This window comes from Mizuhopecten yessoensis, unplaced genomic scaffold (genome assembly GCF_002113885.1).
Source record: "Mizuhopecten yessoensis strain PY_sf001 unplaced genomic scaffold, ASM211388v2 scaffold10883, whole genome shotgun sequence".
NCBI classification, from domain to species: Eukaryota; Metazoa; Mollusca; class Bivalvia; order Pectinida; family Pectinidae; genus Mizuhopecten; species Mizuhopecten yessoensis.
This window is the reverse complement of record NW_018408769.1, coordinates 165,558-186,706: the sequence shown is the minus strand read 5'-3', so window position 1 is coordinate 186,706 and position 21,149 is coordinate 165,558. Positions and strand designations below refer to the sequence as shown.

General features: G+C 36.4%; 1 protein-coding gene across 1 annotated transcript in view; it reads right to left on the bottom strand.

The window, feature by feature from the left end:
- Positions 1–6,550: 6,550 nt before the first annotated feature.
- Positions 6,551–21,149, bottom strand: part of LOC110463254 (pro-neuregulin-1, membrane-bound isoform-like) — a 33,750-nt gene continuing 19,151 nt past the window's right edge. The window contains exons 4-8 of the mRNA XM_021517691.1: positions 20,656–20,764; positions 16,888–16,970; positions 9,787–9,889; positions 9,368–9,548; positions 6,551–8,669 (exon numbers count right to left, since the gene is read on the bottom strand). Coding sequence (XP_021373366.1) covers positions 7,752–8,669; positions 9,368–9,548; positions 9,787–9,889; positions 16,888–16,970; positions 20,656–20,764 — 1,394 coding nt within the window. The 3' untranslated portion in view covers positions 6,551–7,751. The remainder of the gene's footprint in view (positions 8,670–9,367; positions 9,549–9,786; positions 9,890–16,887; positions 16,971–20,655; positions 20,765–21,149) is intronic.

The window sequence follows — 21,149 nt, the reverse complement described above, 5'->3', positions numbered from 1 at the left end:
TGATAAGTAATGGTAACCTGACAATGGAAGTCTGGGTAAAGTAATGATAACCCCACAAGTCTGGGTAAAGTAATGATAACCCCACAAGTCTGGGTAAAGTAATGACAAAGGAAGTCTTGATAAGTAATGGTAACATCACAATGGAAGTCTGGGTAAAGTAATAGTAACCCGACAACGGAAGTCTGGGTAATAATGGCAACCCCACAACAGAGGTCTGGGTAAGTAATGGTAACCAATCAAGATAAGTCTGAGTAAGTCATGGTAACCAATCAATATAAGTCTGAGTAAGTAATACTAGCACTGCAGACACAAAGTCTGGGTACCCTTAAACCCTTCTAACATGAAAGGTTCAATTCCCTTTTCATAGAACACACCAATCGGTCTGCACTTGGAATGTTCTGAAGCCATCTTGCTGGTACCATCAATCTAATCTCAGAAAATTCCAATTCCATGTCACTTACAAAGTCCCAATCCTTCTCGGTACCTGGAAAGCTCCATCCCTGGAACCATGTCTGAGTATGTTTTATCATGCTACAAACATCAGTCTATGGGTCCTTGAAATTTATATTCATACAACTTAATCTGGAGTACCATTGAACAAAAAAATAGGATCAGGAGAGTCCAAGGCCACTCTCTGCATTCATACACCTGTCGCATAGCACCACATACTACCTGTCCAACAGTCCATACCACAGGCAGGCTGGGCAGGACTGACTATGACACAGTATCAGAAAGGACAAACCTGTTATCTTAGATAATGGAGGAATCTCTCTTTGTCAGTCTGTCAAGACCATAAAAAACTGAATTATGAATAAAAAAGTTGGATTTCTTGTTAAAGAGACAAGTCAACTGTTAAGTAGTAATATAAAGCAGGCATGATATTTCACTTGTTTGATCAAATGCTATTACATGGTTTGTTGCAACGATGAGACTACTGTGAGGCTCCTATACTTTAACATGGAGCAGAAGATATATATATAGACCTGGGAACACTAGACAGCCTACTACCTAACAAGGGTAGAAAGGGAGAAACAGGATAGCATACTGTATAAATCATAAAACAAGACAATCTAACTTATTTACATAGGAATTCTAAATAATTTAACATGAAGTTAATTTTATATTAATAACAATTTGTTATCACATGTCACTTATAATTTGCATAAAAGATTGCAGTACACCTACAATGTAGTGATGTCACCACATAGGGTTAGGTACATATCACTACCTGCAGTAATCGGGAATCACCAGTCATTGTTCATGCAAATTCAATATGTGAAAGAGGCCATATTTCAAAACAAAATAAAGAATGCTGCGTAAACAAGTATTTCACACAAAAGTACTTAAAACCATTATTTTGGAAAGAAAAAAAATGGTACAAATGTATGATATCAACAAAATTAAACAGGAGTTGATATTTTTTAATGACTAACTTTTCAATGAAATTTGTATCAAATATTTTTCAATTAAAGTTTCAATTGTAATAATATCCACAATAAATGTGTAACATTTGACCATAATGAATAATTAAAATCAATGACCTCTTGACCTTGACCACTGGATAGCTTTGCACACTAACAGTCTCCATTATCCTGTCACACATAATAAAGTTTGCATGAACTTGCACCAGAAATAAATAATGAATAAAAAGTTTCTTACAATTCAGTTTATTCTTCCAACTCAAAGGTCATTGCTTACTATTACTTTAAAATGATTTAAAACGAATGTGATTGGTGAACAACTGATATCCTATGATAAAAAAGAAGATTGTTTAAAATGACAATTTGGGCTAAAGTTGGCCTTGTTTGTTATGTGATAGCCAAACAATGACCGCTAGTTAGTTCAATATCCTACACCGTACTCAGCTGTACAGTTTGTACTAGTTTTCCTGGTTATAAGTATACTGTACTTACAAGTAATATAAACCAGTAAATTGATATTGAAAATTATCATTATCACTTAGTATAAGTTAAATATTGTTTGACTTAAGTAAAAATTGAACACATTTCAAGACATTTTTTGTGTACACAACCCTCTGCTGATCATGTCTGTATCAACTCTACATTCTTAATGGTTTTCTCCTAAAATGTCATGAGATTGAATATTCTCATCTGGCTAAATTGGTGATATTAATATGTTAAAACAGAAAAAGAAATTTAAGGTATCATGAAGCAGTTATAATGCAAAGTAACACTGTATAGTAACATAGTTACACTGTGTAGTAACAAAGTTACACTGTAAAGTAATATAGTTACACTGTGTAGTAACAAAGTTACACTGTGTAGTAACAAAGTTACAATGTAAAGTAACATAGTTACAGTGTATAGTAACACAGTTACACTGTCTAGTAACAAAGTTACACTGTATACAATGTAGTAACAAAGTTATACTGTACAGTAAGTTATATTGTATAATAACAAAGATACACTGTAAAGTAATTAAGTTACACTGTATACAATGTAGTAACAAAGCTATACTTTACAGTCAGTTACATTGTATAGTTATAAAGTTACACTGTAAAGTAATTAAGTTACATTGTATACAATGTAGTAACACAGATATACTGTACAGTCAGTTACATTGTATAGTAATAAAGTTACACTGTATACAATGTAGTAACAAAGCTATACTGTACAGTCAGTTACATTGTATAGTAATAAAAGTTACACTGTATACAATGTAGTAACAAAGCTATACTGTAGTCAGTTACATTGTATAGTAATAAAGTTACACTATATACTATGTAGTAACAAAGCTATACTGTACAGGCAGTTACATTGTATAGTAATTAAGTTACACTGTATACTATGTAGTAACAAAGATATACTGTACAGTCAGTTACATTGCATAGTAACAAGGGTACATGTATGATAACAAATGAAATAATACTGATCTCTCTGACAACTCAGCACAAATAAAAGTGAAAAGTCATTAACGATAACATAACATATTGTAGTAACAAAGTTACACTGTAAAGTAACATAGTTACACTGTGTAGTAACAAAGTTACAATGTAAAGTAACATAGTTACACTGTATAGTAACATAGTTACACTGTGTAGTAACAAAGTTACAATGTAAAGTAACATAGTTACACTGTATAGTAACATAGTTACACTGTGTAGTAACAAAGTTACACTGTAAAGTAACATAGTTACACTGTGTAGTAACAAAGTTACACTGTAAAGTAACATAGTTACACTGTGTAGTAACAAAGTTACAATGTAAAGTAACATAGTTACACTGTATAGTAACATAGTTACACTGTGTAGTAACAAAGTTACAATGTAAAGTAACATAGTTACAGTGTATAGTAACACAGTTACACTGTCTAGTAACAAAGTTACACTGTATACAATGTAGTATCAAAGCTATACTGTAGTCAGTTACATTGTATAATAATAAAGTTACACTATATACTATGTAGTAACAAAGCTATAATGTACAGTCAGTTACATTGTATAGTAATGAAGTTACACTGTATACAATGTAGTATCAAAGCTATACTGTAGTCAGTTACATTGTATAGTAATGAAGTTACACTGTATACAATGTAGTATCAAAGCTATACTGTAGTCAGTTACATTGTATAGAAATTAAGTTACACTGTATACAATGTAGTAACAAAGCTAAACTGTACAGTCAGTTACATTGTATAGTTATAAAGTTACACTGTATACTATGTAGTAACAAAGCTATAATGTACAGTCAGTTACATTGCATAGTAACAAGGATACATGTATGATAACAAATGAAATAATACTGATCTCTCTGACAACTCAGCACAAATAAAAGTGAAAAGTCATTAACGATAACATAACATATTGTAGTAACAAAGTTACACTGTAAAGTAACATAGTTACACTGTGTAGTAACAAAGTTACAATGTAAAGTAACATAGTTACAGTGTATAGTAACACAGTTACACTGTCTAGTAACAAAGTTACACTGTATACAATGTAGTAACAAAGCTATACTGTACAGTCAGTTACATTGCATAGTAACAAGGTTACATGTATGATAACAAATGAAATAATACTGATCTCTCTGACAACTCAGCACAAATAAAAGTGAAAAGTCATTAACGATAACATAACATATAACAGTATCTACAGCTTAACAATGGCGTACAAGATTTTACCTGGTGAAATGTCTATATAGATGATTTGAAAACACTTAACGATTGTTCATGAATAGATTGCATTTTTGTAAGGATAAACTAGGACATAAGAGACAAAATACATAAAATACAAGTAACATACATCACTATATATACCAGGTAAACATTACAGGTAAAATATATATATCACAAAGAAGAAGAATAAAAATGCATGGCAGCTTATACTAGAGCAATGTGTACATTGTTAATTACAATGTCATTTAAATGTTAATTACAATGGCCATCAATGTTAACACTGATCAGCATTTTATAAATTAATACATAGATGATGATATTCAGCATGCAGTCTATAAATACATTGTCAATATTAAAGTGTACAAAACATAGGGTAGATCCATAATAAATAGTTGCAATGAACTATATACATATGCATGACTGAAAGGAATGTTTGCCATTTAATGTTCCATAGAGAATGGTGACCTACAAGTATCTCTAATGTAGAAAATGGTGCTATACTATAATATCTTGTACACTATTACATAGCTTTGGTCCCCACTGGGCTATGGCACAACATCATTACATACATGTAGCAAAAAGTTTCAGAATATACAGGTGTTCAAAATGACACAGGTGTCAACTCACAAAAATACAGGTATAAAATGTTCACAATTATACAGGTGTAGGGTTCACAATTACACAGGTGTATGGTTCACAACTACACAGGTGTACGGTTCAAAATTACACAGGTGTTTGGTTTCCAATTATACAGGGATAGGGTTCACACTTACACAGGTGGAAGGTTCACAATGGTTTCACAAGTATACACTTGTAGGGATCACAATTATTCAGATGTTGGGCTCACACTTATAGTGGTATAGGGTTTACAAACAGGTGGGATTAGGGTTTTCATTTACTTGTTCACAATTATTTAATAGCGAGATTCTCAATCATACAGATGTAGGGCCTCAATTATACTGTTGTAGTTTTCTCAGTTATAAAAGAATGGGGTTCACAAGTATACAGGTGATGGTGGAGTGCACAGTTGTACAGGTGTTGGGTTCACGATTACACAAGGCCATGATTCACAATCACACAAAAGTCATTTAGGTTTATAACTATACATGTATAGAATAAAGTTCATTGCTATACAAGAGGGCCCAGACACAGCTATCAAATATCGTCATATCAGCTTATATCATGGATATGTAAATGCACATTTCAATTTAAAAACTCAAATAGCAGACATTCAAACATGGTGCGCAAATTCTTTCATGCACATCTCATACTAGGTCCTACCGTCTTAGGTTTCTATCTGACAAGCGATAAAATGGTACTTTGAATTAGAATAATTTCCTGAACTCTAAGAATAAATAGACATTTAATATACAATTATGCATGCAAGTGTCCCAGTCATCCATGGACTATTTACACATGTATCTTATGCTAGCACAGAAGCAGCCCAGACCACACTAGCAGGTGGGAAATTACAGAAGATTATATTATAATAAACATCTCAGCCCAGATTATGAACATCCAGGCTGTAGGTGTTACTATAACATCCAGGCTAGGTGTTACTATAACATCCCAGCTGTAGGTATTACTATAACATCCAGGCTGTGGGTGTTACTATAACATCCCAGCGGTAGTATAGGTGTTACTATAACATCCAGACTGTAGGTTTTACTATAACATCATAGCTGTAGGTGTTACTATAACATCCCAGCTGTAGGTGTTACTACATGTATAACATCCAGACTATAGTATAGGTGTTACTATAACATCCAGGCTGTAGGTGTTACTATAACATTCAGACTGTAGTATAGGTGTTACTATAACATCCCAGTGGTAGGTGTTACTATAACATCCCAGCTGTAGGTGCTACTATAACATCCAGACTGTAGTATAGGTGTTACTATAACATCCCAGCTGTAGGTGTTACTATAACATCCCAGCTGTAGGTATTACTATAACATCCAGGCTGTGGGTGTTATTATAACATCCCAGCTGTAGGTGTTACTATAACATCCCAGCGGTAGTATAGGTGTTACTATAACATCCAGACTGTAGGTGTTACTATAACATCCAGACTGTAGTATAGGTGTTACTACAACATCCAGACTGTAGTATAGGTGTTACTACAACATCCAGACTGTAGTATAGGTGTTACTACAACATCCAGACTGTAGTATAGGTGTTACTATTACATCCCAGCTGTAGGTGTTACTATGACACCCCAGCTGTAGGTGTTACTATAACATCCCGGCGGTAGTATAGGTGTTACTATAACATCCCAGTTGTAGGTGTTACTATAACATCCCAGCTGTAGTTGTTACTATAACATCCCAGCTGTAGGTGTTAATATAACATCCCAGCTGTAGGAGTTACTATAACATCCCAGCTGTAGGTGTTACTAGTACATCCCAGCTGTAGGTGTTACTATAACATCCAGACTGTAGTATAGGTGTTACTATAACATCCAGGCTGTAGGTGTTACTATAACATCCTAGCTGTAGGTGTTACTATAACATCCAGACTGTAGTATAGGTGTTACTATAACATCCCAGCTGTAGGTGTTACTATGACATCCCAGCTGTAGGTGTTACTATAACATCCCAGCTGTAGGTGTTACTATAACATCCAGGCTGTAGTATAGGTGTTACTATAACATCCTAGCTGTAGGTGTTACTATAACATCCAGACTATAGTATAGGTGTTACTATAACATCTATGTGGAGTATCACTTAACATCTAAGGTTATGTTTAACTGATCAATCTGAACTTAACCTATAAAGAATTCATTTTATATTTCTTTTCCCAAAGTTTCTTGTACATTTTAAGTTGACTGGTTATATATATAATATAATGCTTGCATAACTCCTTTTATAGGTTATTGGAGCAAATTAAAACATCAAAACTTAAAAGAAGAAACCTGCATTTCAGTCTGGACTGCTAGACAAGGTGTGTTGTAAGAAAATGATACATTTTTTATGCTGAATCACATAAATGCATGGAATGGAAGAAATTTGTTCACTGCATATTATAATATAAACAGTACAATGATCACTTAAGTATAAATTGTACAGATAATTCTTGCACAGGCTATACTCACATAGCAAGTTCAATGCAGCCCAAAAACAAATCTAGTTACCTCGCTCCTTGACAGATAATTGGATAATACACAGACAATGTGTTCGAAATAAGAAAGAAAAAATGATATTTTATCAACTTTTCTTTGAAATGCAAGCAAGATCAAAATCAATATGAAAAAACGTTTTTAAGTGATGAGTGTTCTGAACTAATACTACTACAGTACTGGCGGACACCGTAACATCACAGCATCACCATGCGCTTTTGCCCCTTTATCCACAGCTGGGGTGAACATGTAATTTATGCCCTCAGATCTAAGCTTGGGCGAACATTTGCCCTAAATTCATACCTGGGGCGAACATGTGGTTTATGCTCTACGACTAGTGCTGCGGTGAACATGTGTTTCTGCCCTCTGATTTTAGCTGGGCTAAACATGTAGTTTTTGCCATCAGACTTGAATTATCACATGGTTCTGTCCTCGGCACTGTGGTGAACTCGTGGTTCAACTCTGAATCCAGTGTTTGTGTGAACATGTGGTTTCACCCTCAGACTGGCACAGATGGTTCACTAACAACCACATTACGCAGCTTGTTCTTTTTATCCAGGTGGATATCATGATAATCTGCCCTCGGCAACTTGGAAGGCAAGTACGATTTGTCTACATAGTCTACTTGAGGCTTTTTACCAGGCAGTATGGGGCAATCCTTGTCAGCGATCACATGCTCTGGGGAGCCTCGCTCATTCCAGGAAATGCTGTCGGGATAGTCTTTGGTTTGGGAATCATATATGGGGTAGTTATACACAGCACTAACCTCACTGTCTGCACTACCAGTTGTTGATGAGGAGTCACTAAAGGTCAGAGAGGATTGTGACCCAACACCATTAGCATTTACATAAATGGGGATCTCTGCCTTGGTATCTACCTGTCGTGATGGGGCAGCCTTCCCCAAACTATTGAAGATTTTTTTTTTGTGGGGAAATGCAGAGCTCCCATAGATTGGGCTATTTAATGAGCGATCGTCCTCGCCCTCACTGATGTGGAGCGGGATCAAAGCTTCTGTGTTCTGGGGGTCCTCCTCCTCGCTACTGGCCCCACCCGCTGAGTCCATGCGCAACACAGGTATGGCAATGGGAGCACACCCATTATAGGGGGGAGGAGGTTCAAATATGGCCTTGAGTTTGGCCTCCTGGGAGGTTCCAGGCTTGGTTTCCTTTGGGATGCTTGCACTCAGAGATGACTCGGGAGAGTTGTGATCACCATGAGTCAGTGGGTGGATCCCAGATCCTGTAGAAGCACGGCTGTTTGGCTGTTTCCCATCAACAGATACTGCCGAGAGTCTGTTGCGTGGATTTGCCGGTGAGGTTGCGGTATGTTGAGGAAATCTGTTGAGGGGGTTGCTGTGGAGCCTCATGTTTGCATTAGGATTCGCAGGCATGAAGCTTGTCTCATCTGTTTGGGTTTCCTGTAAAAAAACAACCAATAACAACAGTGTTACAATAAATGGCTTTATGTGATAAACATATATAGGATCTTACATGAGTTTCCATTTCATATGAGATTTATGAAACAAGTCTAAGAATTTTTCAATTTAGCGAGTCTCTGGCAAGCTAAAATGAAAAATTCATGACAAGTTTCATAAAATTCATATGAAAAGAAAACGAGTGAAAGATAATTTTTATCACAAAATCATGATTTGTGGCATATATTTGCGTAAAACAACAATTTTCATGCAACCTTGAAATGTAAAAAGCCGCCATTTTGACTCCAGTGTGCAAGTCTATGATGTCATGTACTTGTCCTAGGCGTAACATCACAATTGAAACAATACAAACTTACAACCAATCATAGGTAGGTCATATTACATGGGTTAATACACAAAAAAAGTATGACATGGGTATATTCACTGGATAACACAGTACATTTTGTGATAAATAAGAAATATCAAGACTGTTCCTGTAGCCATCATAAAACAACAGAACGCACTTTTGACAATATAATTCCTGTGATTTTTTTCTTTTGTAAAAAGTATGGTGATAAACTGTTAAGTGCTACATAACAACCTGACAGATCTAATGGTGACATTATCCTTCACCGTCATATTTCCCAGATACACGTGCTATGTGTTATAAAAGTGTCCTCAGACCATACAGGCCCTCTCACCATATGTATATAATCCTTCAGTGTTGGTGGCAGGGTTTTGATCTTGGGTGCGGTTCCTCCGTCCACATCGTCCATGGAGTTAAGGAGGCGGTAACTAGGGGGAATGTATACCTGACTGTCTAACTTGCTGTTTTTGCGTTTCTTTTCTTCCTGGCGTTTCAGGAACTGTTCTCTTCGCCTCCTACAGGCAAACACAACATATATTACTTCCCTCCGCTAGACGTCGCAATTATTGCACCTTTTCAGTTTTATTTTGTACAATAGATATTTTTGTATTATATTCGTTTCAGATTAATTGTCTTAAACATATTTGGTGTTTCTGCTAAAGATTAAGCAACTGAGGAGAATATTTCGAGATTGCGTTATTTAGTAAAATTATCAGAAATATAAGCATAAGTAAAAAAAGACAGGAGACTTACTTTGCCAGGAAGTAAGAAGCGATACAAATGCATACAAAAATCAATATGCCAATCACAATTCCAATGATGGTTACTGTGCGGTCCTTCTCGTGTGCCTGTGTGCCTGCAAAATAGACAACACATTAATGTCTCTCTGCCAACAAAGACTAGAAAAGTTATTAGCTGTTCTATTTGAGTTATCTCCCTTATACTGTATCCCAGTAAAACCAGGCCTTGCTATAGGCTAACTTGCTAACATAGTATAATATATTACATAAAATCTTTGCAAGGTTTCCATTGTTGAAAAGAAAAACTATGACATCATATAATATGCTATACTCCTCTTTTGTAACAAGGAAAGTAAGCTTTACTTTTGCTTCTTACAGTTTTAAATTTTCCATAAAATAAGATTTGGTAGCGAATATTTCATCAGTGATAATCATCAAACAGACCAACCTAGCTGAACATCCACCTGTCTGTATCCTAACAACTGTTGTAACTGTTAATCCTCAAGTGTTTTAGAACTCCCTACTCTTATAACTACCCTTCAGTGTTCTATACCTGCCTTTATTGACAAGTAAGACGGTACTAGCAAGAATGAATACATGGATATAAATGAATACATGTAGTATAAATATTTGAAGAAAAAACTCATTAATTACATGAATTAGTGTTGTCTCTGATTATGACATAAGCAGACAGATCTGTAAGCAACTAGGTGGCCTACTCAATGATGATACATGATTGATGAACATATGAAGTGACAATTCTCCCTCCCAACAATTAATGATACCCTCTCCCATACACTTACACTTGCTATCAAATGAAGATGTGCACAAATATATAAATGAGACCTAAGGTCATTTTAAAATGGATTTAAACATGAGATTATTTCATTAACATAAATCACAATGTTCAATGATCAAGTAAAGATGATGACTGATTGCTGGTCAGGAAATATCAGACAGGGCAGTGCTGACAACTGATCAGGCAAGACTAACAGTGAACAGATGTGGGCAACCATGATCACTGACAAGATGAGGGCAACAATGATCAGTGACAAGATGAGGGCAAATATGGTCACTGACAAGTGAGGGCAACAATGATCACTGACAAGATGAGGGCATCATGATCACCGACAAGATGAGGGCAGTGATGACTATTCATCACACACGAGAAGCAAATTAGTCCATTCAATAATAAAAACAAAACATCTACTGTTAGTGTGTGTGTCAAAATCAAAACATAAAACAACAGAATTCCCCTCAACCCCAGCTTCCACCCTAATAACACTTAAAAATTAATACAAAAGCTTTTTAAGCAGATATTTTCCCTAATAGATTAATGTGAAAACTGGCTATAGGAGGATTAACTCCCTTTCAGTGTGAGGGTTGGCGAGGATAGTGACTATGAGGGATTCTCCATAGTCTGGCCTGTATGGAGGTTGGCTGGACATGGTAACCTTTCTTACCATTGTGCAGGCTGGCATGAATGTGGACTTTAAGATACCATTGGGTTGGTTTTGAGTGGATGGATGGCTATGAGAGTTTACTTCTCTATCATAGGGAAGGTTTATGTGGATGACAGCTATAGGAGGATTTAAATCTGTACCATGGAGTGAGTTTGTGTGGATGGTGGGCACGAGAGGATTTTAACTGTTATCAGTGGGTTGATTTGTATAATAAAAGGTTTATATGTGTTGTACCCGGAACAACAGCTTTTGGATGTTTACTCACATTTAACCATCAGACCATAACACATGGTCTGGGCGTTGTGTCACATATACATACACCTGCCTAAGATCATCTACCTGTTGATTTGTTCTGCTCAACTGATTCAGTTACACAGAGAAAGAATGGGAATTAATATGATAGCATGTTAAGGTTCGAATGAGTCAACTTTGAAAACACCCATCTCTTCCCCTAGCACAGATGTACAATGAAACTACTTAAATAAGAGTCTAGCAGACTTTCACACAACTTGAAGATTGGCGTTAAGCTGACAGACTTTTATGTAACTAACCTGATGTTTGGTTTTACTTCATGCCTCAAGTTACCGTACATAATAATTGATTAATTTCTTCAATAATTAACTTTATTTTTGTTTGTTTTGTAAATTATATTCAATTAATCAAATATCATTCTGTTTATTAATTCCTCAAGTGAAGTGGTATTTGTGGCCAACCCTGTAATTTCAAATATTAACCACCATCCCTTACCCCCATCTTTAACCAGGTTACCCATCCTATTCCCACTCTCCTTCCCTGATCAAATATGTTTTTTCCTTTTATTTTCCCTAATAAAGACATCCTGTGATAAAACATCTGATACTCGTTAAATGACCGTAATGATGGTAATAAATCCACATAACTATTATAGAACATGCTTCATTATTTCTATATATGGTCATCAGTCATTAGCTCCCACAGCAACCAATGAAACATCCCGTAACTCTACCAGGGTTCCATAACTGCCCAGGCAGCAGCTCAAGCCACTTTGGAAGCTGCCATATGGCTATGTTGACAGAGATTGTTTGCTCTGTGTGAACGTCAAGACTCCTGGAGCCTTGCCATGTTGACAGTATCCTGACATGCTGGTCAGCCAAAACCCTACTTAATGACAAGGAATCTGTCTACAGAACTTAAGGAATGATCTCAACTAATATCCACTTTTAGTCTTGAAATGAAAACTTGGAACTTTTTAACTTAAAGCACTGCAGCTTAAAATCTGAGTTATCTCCCTTTATATGTGGCACGAGTACAGGTACAGGTAGGTGTCACGACCTTAATTTACAGCCAATTACTTCTATATTCAAACCATGATTATCAGCACAAACAGTTTAACTTCAGGCAGCCAAAACAACATACAACAGATAGAGAAATAATAAGCTCTAAACTGATGGCAGCAGCTGGGAGCACCAAAGTCAAAACAATGTGAAGATTCCACTAGGGCAGTTCTGCAATAGTGGTTATGTTTTCTTTGTAAATATCCCTGGGAGGGTCCAGCATTCCAGATTTTATGCTAATTGTTTTCAAAGAAATGCTGCTGGCAGTCTAAAATGTTTATGTAAAGCCCACCGTGTGTATAGGTCCAGTTTGTTTGGACATAGTGATAAATGTGTGAATATAAAAACATTATACCTAATATTTCTGTACACTACATGCCCACGAGCTGGGTATGAAGTCAACACTGTTACTGGGATTGTTTTTATATTGAATTAGCATTCAATCTTAATAACTTTAGCCACAAAACACTGAAACCTGACTTATGCATCAAGCAAATTGCAAGCATTCTACCCATAATCTTATATAAACAGGCGTGGTGGGAAAAAAAAATAATAACCCCCTCCCCCAGACACTCTGTTTGCTTGCATGGTACTAGCTACATAATGTAGCTTGCTATCTATATACATCATATTACTATAGGATTTTGTCCAGTTTGAATAGAGACCTGTCCCAAGAGATTGTCTGTGGATGGAGATATAGTCCGTAGATCTCACATGTCGGCATTGATTATCAGCAGTAACAGCTCAATTAAGTGCTTCCTCAATCTTTAGCACAAAAACAGGCTACTTGATTGGGGGATGACAAATTTAGCAGCCAGCTAGAAGTAGCTCTCCCCTCNGTCAAATTACACTAAGTGTCTATATTTATATCCCTAACCTTTCACTAATCACTGCTTTTTTTTTTAAAAAGCCAACAACATGTTAAACACTGTCCTCTTCAGTCAAGTTATAAATAAGTTTGCAACTTAGCATTTTTGTGTGTGTGTGTGCGCGTGTGGCTGGCAAGTATGGTGGATAATGTCTGATTATAGAGATGTGAAGGACCAGTATGGAGGTTTCCATCCAAAGTTAACTTGCCTCTGTGAACGCCGAGGTACACCAATTTTTTCTACAGGTTGTAAAAAAGAGTGGAAGGAGTGGGGGGAGTAGGTAGTGTTATAAAAAGCAAAATTTCAAAATAGAGAAGGGGATGACCACAATTCACAATCCCTCGTTCTGGAGAAAACATTATAATACACCTGGGGATTTTATGCATATCAATGTGACATATTCTTATCCCCATAACAGCACTGTTTCGCCAGTTGAAGTTTTCAGGTTGTATACAACATTTGTGATCTTTATATTGACATGAAAACAACACCATTGCCTGTGATCTTTGTACTGTTGAGACGAAAACCACATGTATATATGTGATCGTTGAATTCAAATGAGATGAAAACTACATGTTTGCATTCCCCTAGCATGTTTTTTGGGCAAATGATGGTATTCACTTGTGCAATATCAATTATTCCGTCTGCACACCAAAATTGCAGTGCAAAATGTAATTCCTTGTTAAATACGAACTGAATGTGTGGAAAGTTTTTGCAGCAAACGTTCATATAAATAAAACAGTGCTTGTACCTGACACCACTGAGCTTCTATATAACGTCTAGAAAGCACGTACAACATCAAGTTCCCCCACAGCACACAGGAGAAGGTGTGGCTCAAAAGGAGGGGGTGTGGCTCAAAAGAAGGGGGCGTGGTTCAGAGCTGGTGATTGAGTAACACATGTGTATATGTCAAATAGAAGACAGGGGAGAGAACTGGGTCTGTCAGAAGACCCTAGGACTGATATATATACATATATTTATATATGTAAACAAGGACAATGATAAATGTTGTGATAAACAAATGAAATATGGTAAAATATGACGTCAACAGTATGTATTGTAAGCAACTCCAACGATCACTTGGTCTCCTTATCAGGAGCCCCGGGAAGTCCAAATGGAATCACATGACCCTCCCAATAATTCCACATCCCCCCCCCCCCCCCCCCCCCCCCATGATGACAACCACACCCAACAATTGGCAGCAACTAGGTAAAACATTAATTTGGATAACTCAATATGTATACAAGAAGACTTTCACCCAGTTCAACTGTCATCCTTCCCTGGTAAACTACACATTGGCCCAGTGTGAACTGGTAAACTACACAGTGGCCCAGTGTGAACTGGTAAACTACACATTGGCCCAGTGTGAACTGCTGTGTACTTATATACTTTGTCATGATAAATCCAGGCTTATTACAAAGGACGAAAAAAAAATTGCAAGTTTTCCCCAAATATTGCATACCATCATTTTATTGTACTTTTTTTCAGGGTTTTCTGCAATTCCTATGTTACTTTACTAAACGAAAAGAACATTTTCAATTGTTCAAAAAATTAGTTGGCTTAAAAGTTGGGTACTCGATCATTTCAAAGACCATCATCTCAGCACTGTTTGTTACTTGGGTGTGGCCATGACAATAGAAACAATAGGGTAGATTTCCATTGATACATACCCTCATAATATGGAAATACAAATGGGCTTCTGTACTGGCACCGAGTCCCCTGATGAGTTTGTGGACACCTAGCAGAGCAACGGATAGAAAGGAAAGACATGAGTTTAAACCAATCACAGAAGGCATATATACAAAGGAAACAACTGGATGACTTGTGTGCAGGCATCTCAGCAGGATTGCAAGCAGACCAATCACAGCACTGGTTCCAAAAGGTCAGAGGTCAGGTCAGACTCAAGTCACACATTCTGTACAAAAAAGTTTTCAGTGAATTTTTTCATATTACATAAATGTACTGATTTTGACGCCAGTTTAGTGACTGTCGAGTGTGATGCTGACACTAAGGACTGTTGGAGGGGTGCTGTGTAGGAAAACGTGCAGGGTTTTGTTAGCAGAGTTTAGTAGCCTTGACCAGACTTAGGTAGGTCCATTCCTCTGGCAGTCAGTATGTAACATTCAAGTTCAATCCAACATAATCCCAAGGCATGCTGTACTGTAGGCTGTACGTTCTTCTACAGGTTACCAAAAATCTCAATGTCGTCCTACCTACCATTGCCATGCTCTTCCGAATGCTGAATTTCAGTGGATGTTCAGTACAACTCAAAAATAAACTATGTTTTACCAGTGAAAATAAAAATATAACTTGTGTTAACATCATTAGTACTGATTTCTGAATAAGATAACATTTTATCATGCTTTTTCATTTTCCATTACTTTTGTCAAAAACAAAAAATGAACCAAAATCAATCTAATAATCGATGCCTTGATATATGAGGCGATGTATAATTGTGGTGCAAAACTCTGCATGCTTGGTTGACAATGTTATAGATAAATTAACAATTTACATCTTTTATATAAATGGTCTTTGTGTCGGCTTCATGCATAATAAACTTTTATCTTTAAAACCTTTGTTGAAAGTCATGCATTAGAAATTTAAAATTGATATATCCAATCTTTATTTTACTGTAGGTATCAAATATTTTCATTTTGCAGATTATTTTAACTGATTATTGAAAAACTATGCTACTTCTCTCAGTCTTTAACTTGCAAAGAAATATATTCAGCATGCAATCTTGCTTAAAAACTCACTTGGAATATTTTGTATTATTAATATTTCTATTCAAAATTTTGAGTAATCCATTTTCTTAAAAGTTACCTTAATCTAATTGTGTTTCAAAAAAGGCTGTTTCGTTACAATATGGCAATTTTAGACCCAAAAAAGGCTGTTTCGTTACAATATGGCAATTTTAGACCCAAAAAAGGCTGTTTCGTTACAATATGGCAATTTTAGACCCAAAAAAGGCTGTTTCGTTACAATATGGCAATTTTAGACCCAAAAAAGGCTGTTTCGTTACAATATGGCAATTTTAGACCCAAAAAAGGCTGTTTCGTTACAATATGGCAATTTTAGACCCAAAAAAGGCTGTTTCGTTACAATATGGCAATTTTAGACCCAAAAAAGGCTGTTTCGTTACAATATGGCAATTTTAGACCCAAAAAAGGCTGTTTCGTTACAATATGGCAATTTTAGACCCAAAAAAGGCTGTTTCGTTACAATATGGCAATTTTAGACCCAAAAAAGGCTGTTTCGTTACAATATGGCAATTTTAGACCCAAAAAAGGCTGTTTCGTTACAATATGGCAATTTTAGACCCAAAAAAGGCTGTTTCGTTACAATATGGCAATTTTAGACCCAAAAAAGGTGTGTTTTGCCACGTTAACATGTAGAGCCTGACATGACATGCTGTGAGTTCAGGCTGATTGAACTTGAATGCAGACATGAACAGTGACAGGGATCCTACCCTTTCCTCTATCCACAACGGGCAGATCTGGTAGGTGTCGGATGCGTTCCTCACATCTCGCGCCACGATAGGTGCCTCTGCAGCTAAACAAATACACCATCACCCCTGTTAGCATGGTCATACTGACACACTACTGCAACCCCATCAAAAAGCTCCACAAAATACTCGTAAATACTTCTAAATGCAATGTTTTCGATGTTTGAAATTAATAAAAAAAAACACAGTGAAAGTGATATTTTTATAATACATGTATTTCGAGGCTCTGATGGAGAAGCAGCAGCTATATCTCTGTCTTGACTTAGGACAAGTCCACCAATATCATGACAATGTACTTACCTGCACCTTAAAAGCAATTATTTTTAATGAAAAATTACAGTTGTATTCTAAATGACATCACTGGGGTGGTCTACATTGTGTAGCCTTACACCACTATCCATGTCTGAAGTACTTGATATTCCACCGGTCATTAGAAGGCATGAGTTAGCAGGTTTTGAATATTGACATCAGTATTGTGTTATATCTATTAGTGACATCTGCAGATACATTGACAAATCACATACTAAAACATCACGTTTCTCATTGACAATTCAGTCAGTATTTACAATGCTCCCTACTTGTTTTGTTTTTGCATATCATTAAGCATTTCACAAATCACCGAAGGCAATTTCTTCCTAACCTCAACCTTACAAAGACAGCACAATTAAAAGTAAGAAGACCCCCTTGTCAAAACACCATGATTTACACCCTAGTAGTGTTATTGTTTAGTTTATCTGTAATGTGTAAATCCTGACATTAAGGTCATTTTGTTGGATCACTAATCACTTCGCCGATACTGTATTACAGTGATTGTCGTGTGTCAGAGTACATGTACTTTACTTTTGTAACTATCTAGGACCACAGTCTGCTGAGGTCTAATCTAGCTAAACCGTTTGTAGAAATGCCACATAACAACTAATTAAAACTCAGCCCATGTTTCATCTAATCAACCATTTTCATCTAATACTTTTTTCCTTTTCTTCTAATTTTCTTTAATTGTCTTCCGAACTAAGTCACAGTTGTTTTCATCGTTGATGGATCTATATTTAACACTTTCTAATATTTTGAAATATCACTTCAAACAAACTTTAAAACTTGTTACAACTTCAATCACAATGACATCCCCGTGACTAACAACATGTGTATACAATAAAAGTTTTAATGGAACATAACTATGGATCCATGAAGAAACGTGATTTGATAACGACATATGACCTATGCCATGTTGCCATTTAGATTTAAACATGTATACCATACCTACATGTTATGTCATTAGATTTTATGACACATGTATAAAATTGTTTAATTGGTAATTAGTCAATGTTAGAAAGTTGAAATTGCATGTGGTTACAAGAGCAACTATATAGACTTACTGCTAACAGAGACTTTCATTCAGTGGAGCATCATAAAGACAATAAGATATCATCAGCATTACCAGAAAAAGATACAGATAATTCAGGCTAGCGCTATAGCCCTTGGCATTCTTGGTAGAAATATAAAAAAAAAAGTTGCTAGAAATACAGAATGTCATGAATTACCAGCAAAGGTACATGTATGTATAGAAATACTATTATTCTTCCAGCATGCTTCCCAAGGAGGGTTACCAACTGGACAGCCGGACCCTTCACCACCACAGAATCACTGGACATACCCGCTACTTTACTTCATCTCAATTCAATGAAATTTATACAATTTGTAAAAACATTAAAAGTGTTGAACATGTACTCTGAAGATATTTAAATCGGTGTATCATGTCAGTGCTTATTTTCTGTATTCAATTTGCAAAACATAAACATTTAGATAAAAATAAAGTGTTAAGGATGTCCTTGCTAATCTGAAAAAGCCACATCCTGCAGTGGGTTTCCTAAATGGTACACATAATTCTGATCAAAATTAGCTTCATTATGTAGTGCACACTCTGTCTGATTGAGTTGGAACAGTGTAGCAGCTTAGATTTGACACTGTCTTGCCACAGTCTGGGTTTTGGCAGTCCCTCCTTCTCCAACTTATCAACTCCCCCTCCCCCCCCNCCCTACCGATCCCCCTCCCACCATACAGACACTCATGCTATCCTCCCCACATCCAAACTCCTGACGTAGACCCCCCAGCTAGAAAACATGTACTACTCCCTAACTAATTTCTAAATCTGCATAATTTTACTCTTTCCTCAACAGACACTTTTTTAAAAGTTTTGAAAATAGACATCCCATAGGTAATTCTAAAAGTTGTTCTGTCAGTTGGGTGGCTAGATGTGAACTTCATATTTAGTAGATCCTGTTGTCCTGTTATCCCTTTCACCCCTTTAGTAGACTCTACCATACATTTATCTGGATGAGTCCATTATAGTCCACAGTGTTGAAAGGGTCATCACAACTGTGGACTAGTGACCAGGAAGTGTCAGGGAGCCCTGTAACCAGAAACCAGTACCAGTTGGCTTGGTAACCAGGAAGCAGTACCAAAGAGCCCAGTAACCAGGAACATTTACCATATATCCCCATAACCAGGGAGGATGGTAACCAGGAACCAGTACCAGGTAGCTTGATAACCAGGAACCAGTACCAGGTAGCCCAGTAACCAGGAATCAGTACCAGGTAGCCCAGTTACCAGAAACATTTATAATATATCCCCATAACCAGGGAGGATGGTAACCAGCAACCAGTACCAGGTAGCCCAGTTACCAGGAATTAGTACCAGTTAGCCCAGTTACCAGAAACATTTAACATATATCCCTATAACCAGGGAGGATGGTGAACCAGGAACAAGTACCAGGTAACCTGGTAACCAGGAACAAGTACCAGGGAGCCCAGAAACCAGGAACAAGTACCAGACATACTCTAATCACTACTAAGTATAGATGCACATATTTCACTTTTTTTATTCATGTGCATTTCTACCTATCAATTAACCACAAGGCTTCATGAATGGTGTTGTGCATGACTGAAGTCAGCAACAACATGTTGGAACTAGGGGAGCATGTAGTTACAGTTATAGTATCTTAGTGAACAAAACGCAGTACAACACAATTGATCTGAATGATGTTATAGGTGGACTTTGTTGTTCTTACAGCACACTTTGATTGTGTGGGAAGCGCTGTTTATTTACTGAACATCACCTCCACACTTTCTTCTTCTTTCTCTGCACCCTTCACCCACCCACCTGCCACATAGACATCAACTCATCCCCCTTTCCCATACCCCTGATCACTCCTCTTCCTGAACATCACCCCCTTCCTGCCAAACATGCACATTTCTTCCTCTACCTCCTCCCCAAATACCAGGTCCTGCCAACTACACCGAAACCCAATACCACTTTTAAAAATTTCAAAGTTAACATAAACAATTTTAGATAGAAATTGATATGTGCACTAAATGAAATTTTTTCTATAATTTTTGTAAAACTTGATCAGTTTCAATAAATGATGAGTTTCTAGGGAAAGGTGTTTGAGTCGGTGCCAACATGTAAAGAGATGTGTACATTAACACCTTCAGGAGATATCACTGACAAAGTTAATGTTATCTTTGATGTTAAGCATCAATATTGCACAAGAATATTATATATATATATATAGAAACATGTGCTGTTACTATTTATAATTTCAAGCTTGCATTTTTTAATCGTTACAAAACAGCTGAAGGAATTGGATATTAAGTATGTGTTAATCCCCAGGAGTGGTAATCTGTGGTGGCAAAGGGTGCTGTACATGTAGACACTGCAGAATGGTCAGTCACTTACTGGCACTTGGTGAGGTTCATGGACACGATCACACGACACTCGCCCGAGTTGAGACAGTAGCCCTTCTTCTGTGGTCCACATGCTACAAATGCTGGTGGATGGCTTACAACTGCAACATACACCAAAAACATTTATCATTTATATCATCCTTAATATCAAATAAGTCTTAATGTATATCATCCTTAATATCAAATAGGTCTTGATGTATACCATCCTTAATATCAAATAAAAAGTCTTAATTTTTATTATCCTTAATATCAAATAAGTCTTAATTTTTATTATCCTTAATATCAAATAAGTCTTAATGTATATCATCCTTAATATCAAATAAGTCTTAATGTATACCATCCTTAATATCAAATAAGTCTTAATTTATTTCATCCTTAATATCAAATAGGTCTTAATGTATATCATTCTTAATATCAAATAAAAAGTCTTAATTTTTATTATCCTTAATATCAAATAAGTCTTAATGTATACCATCCTTAATATCA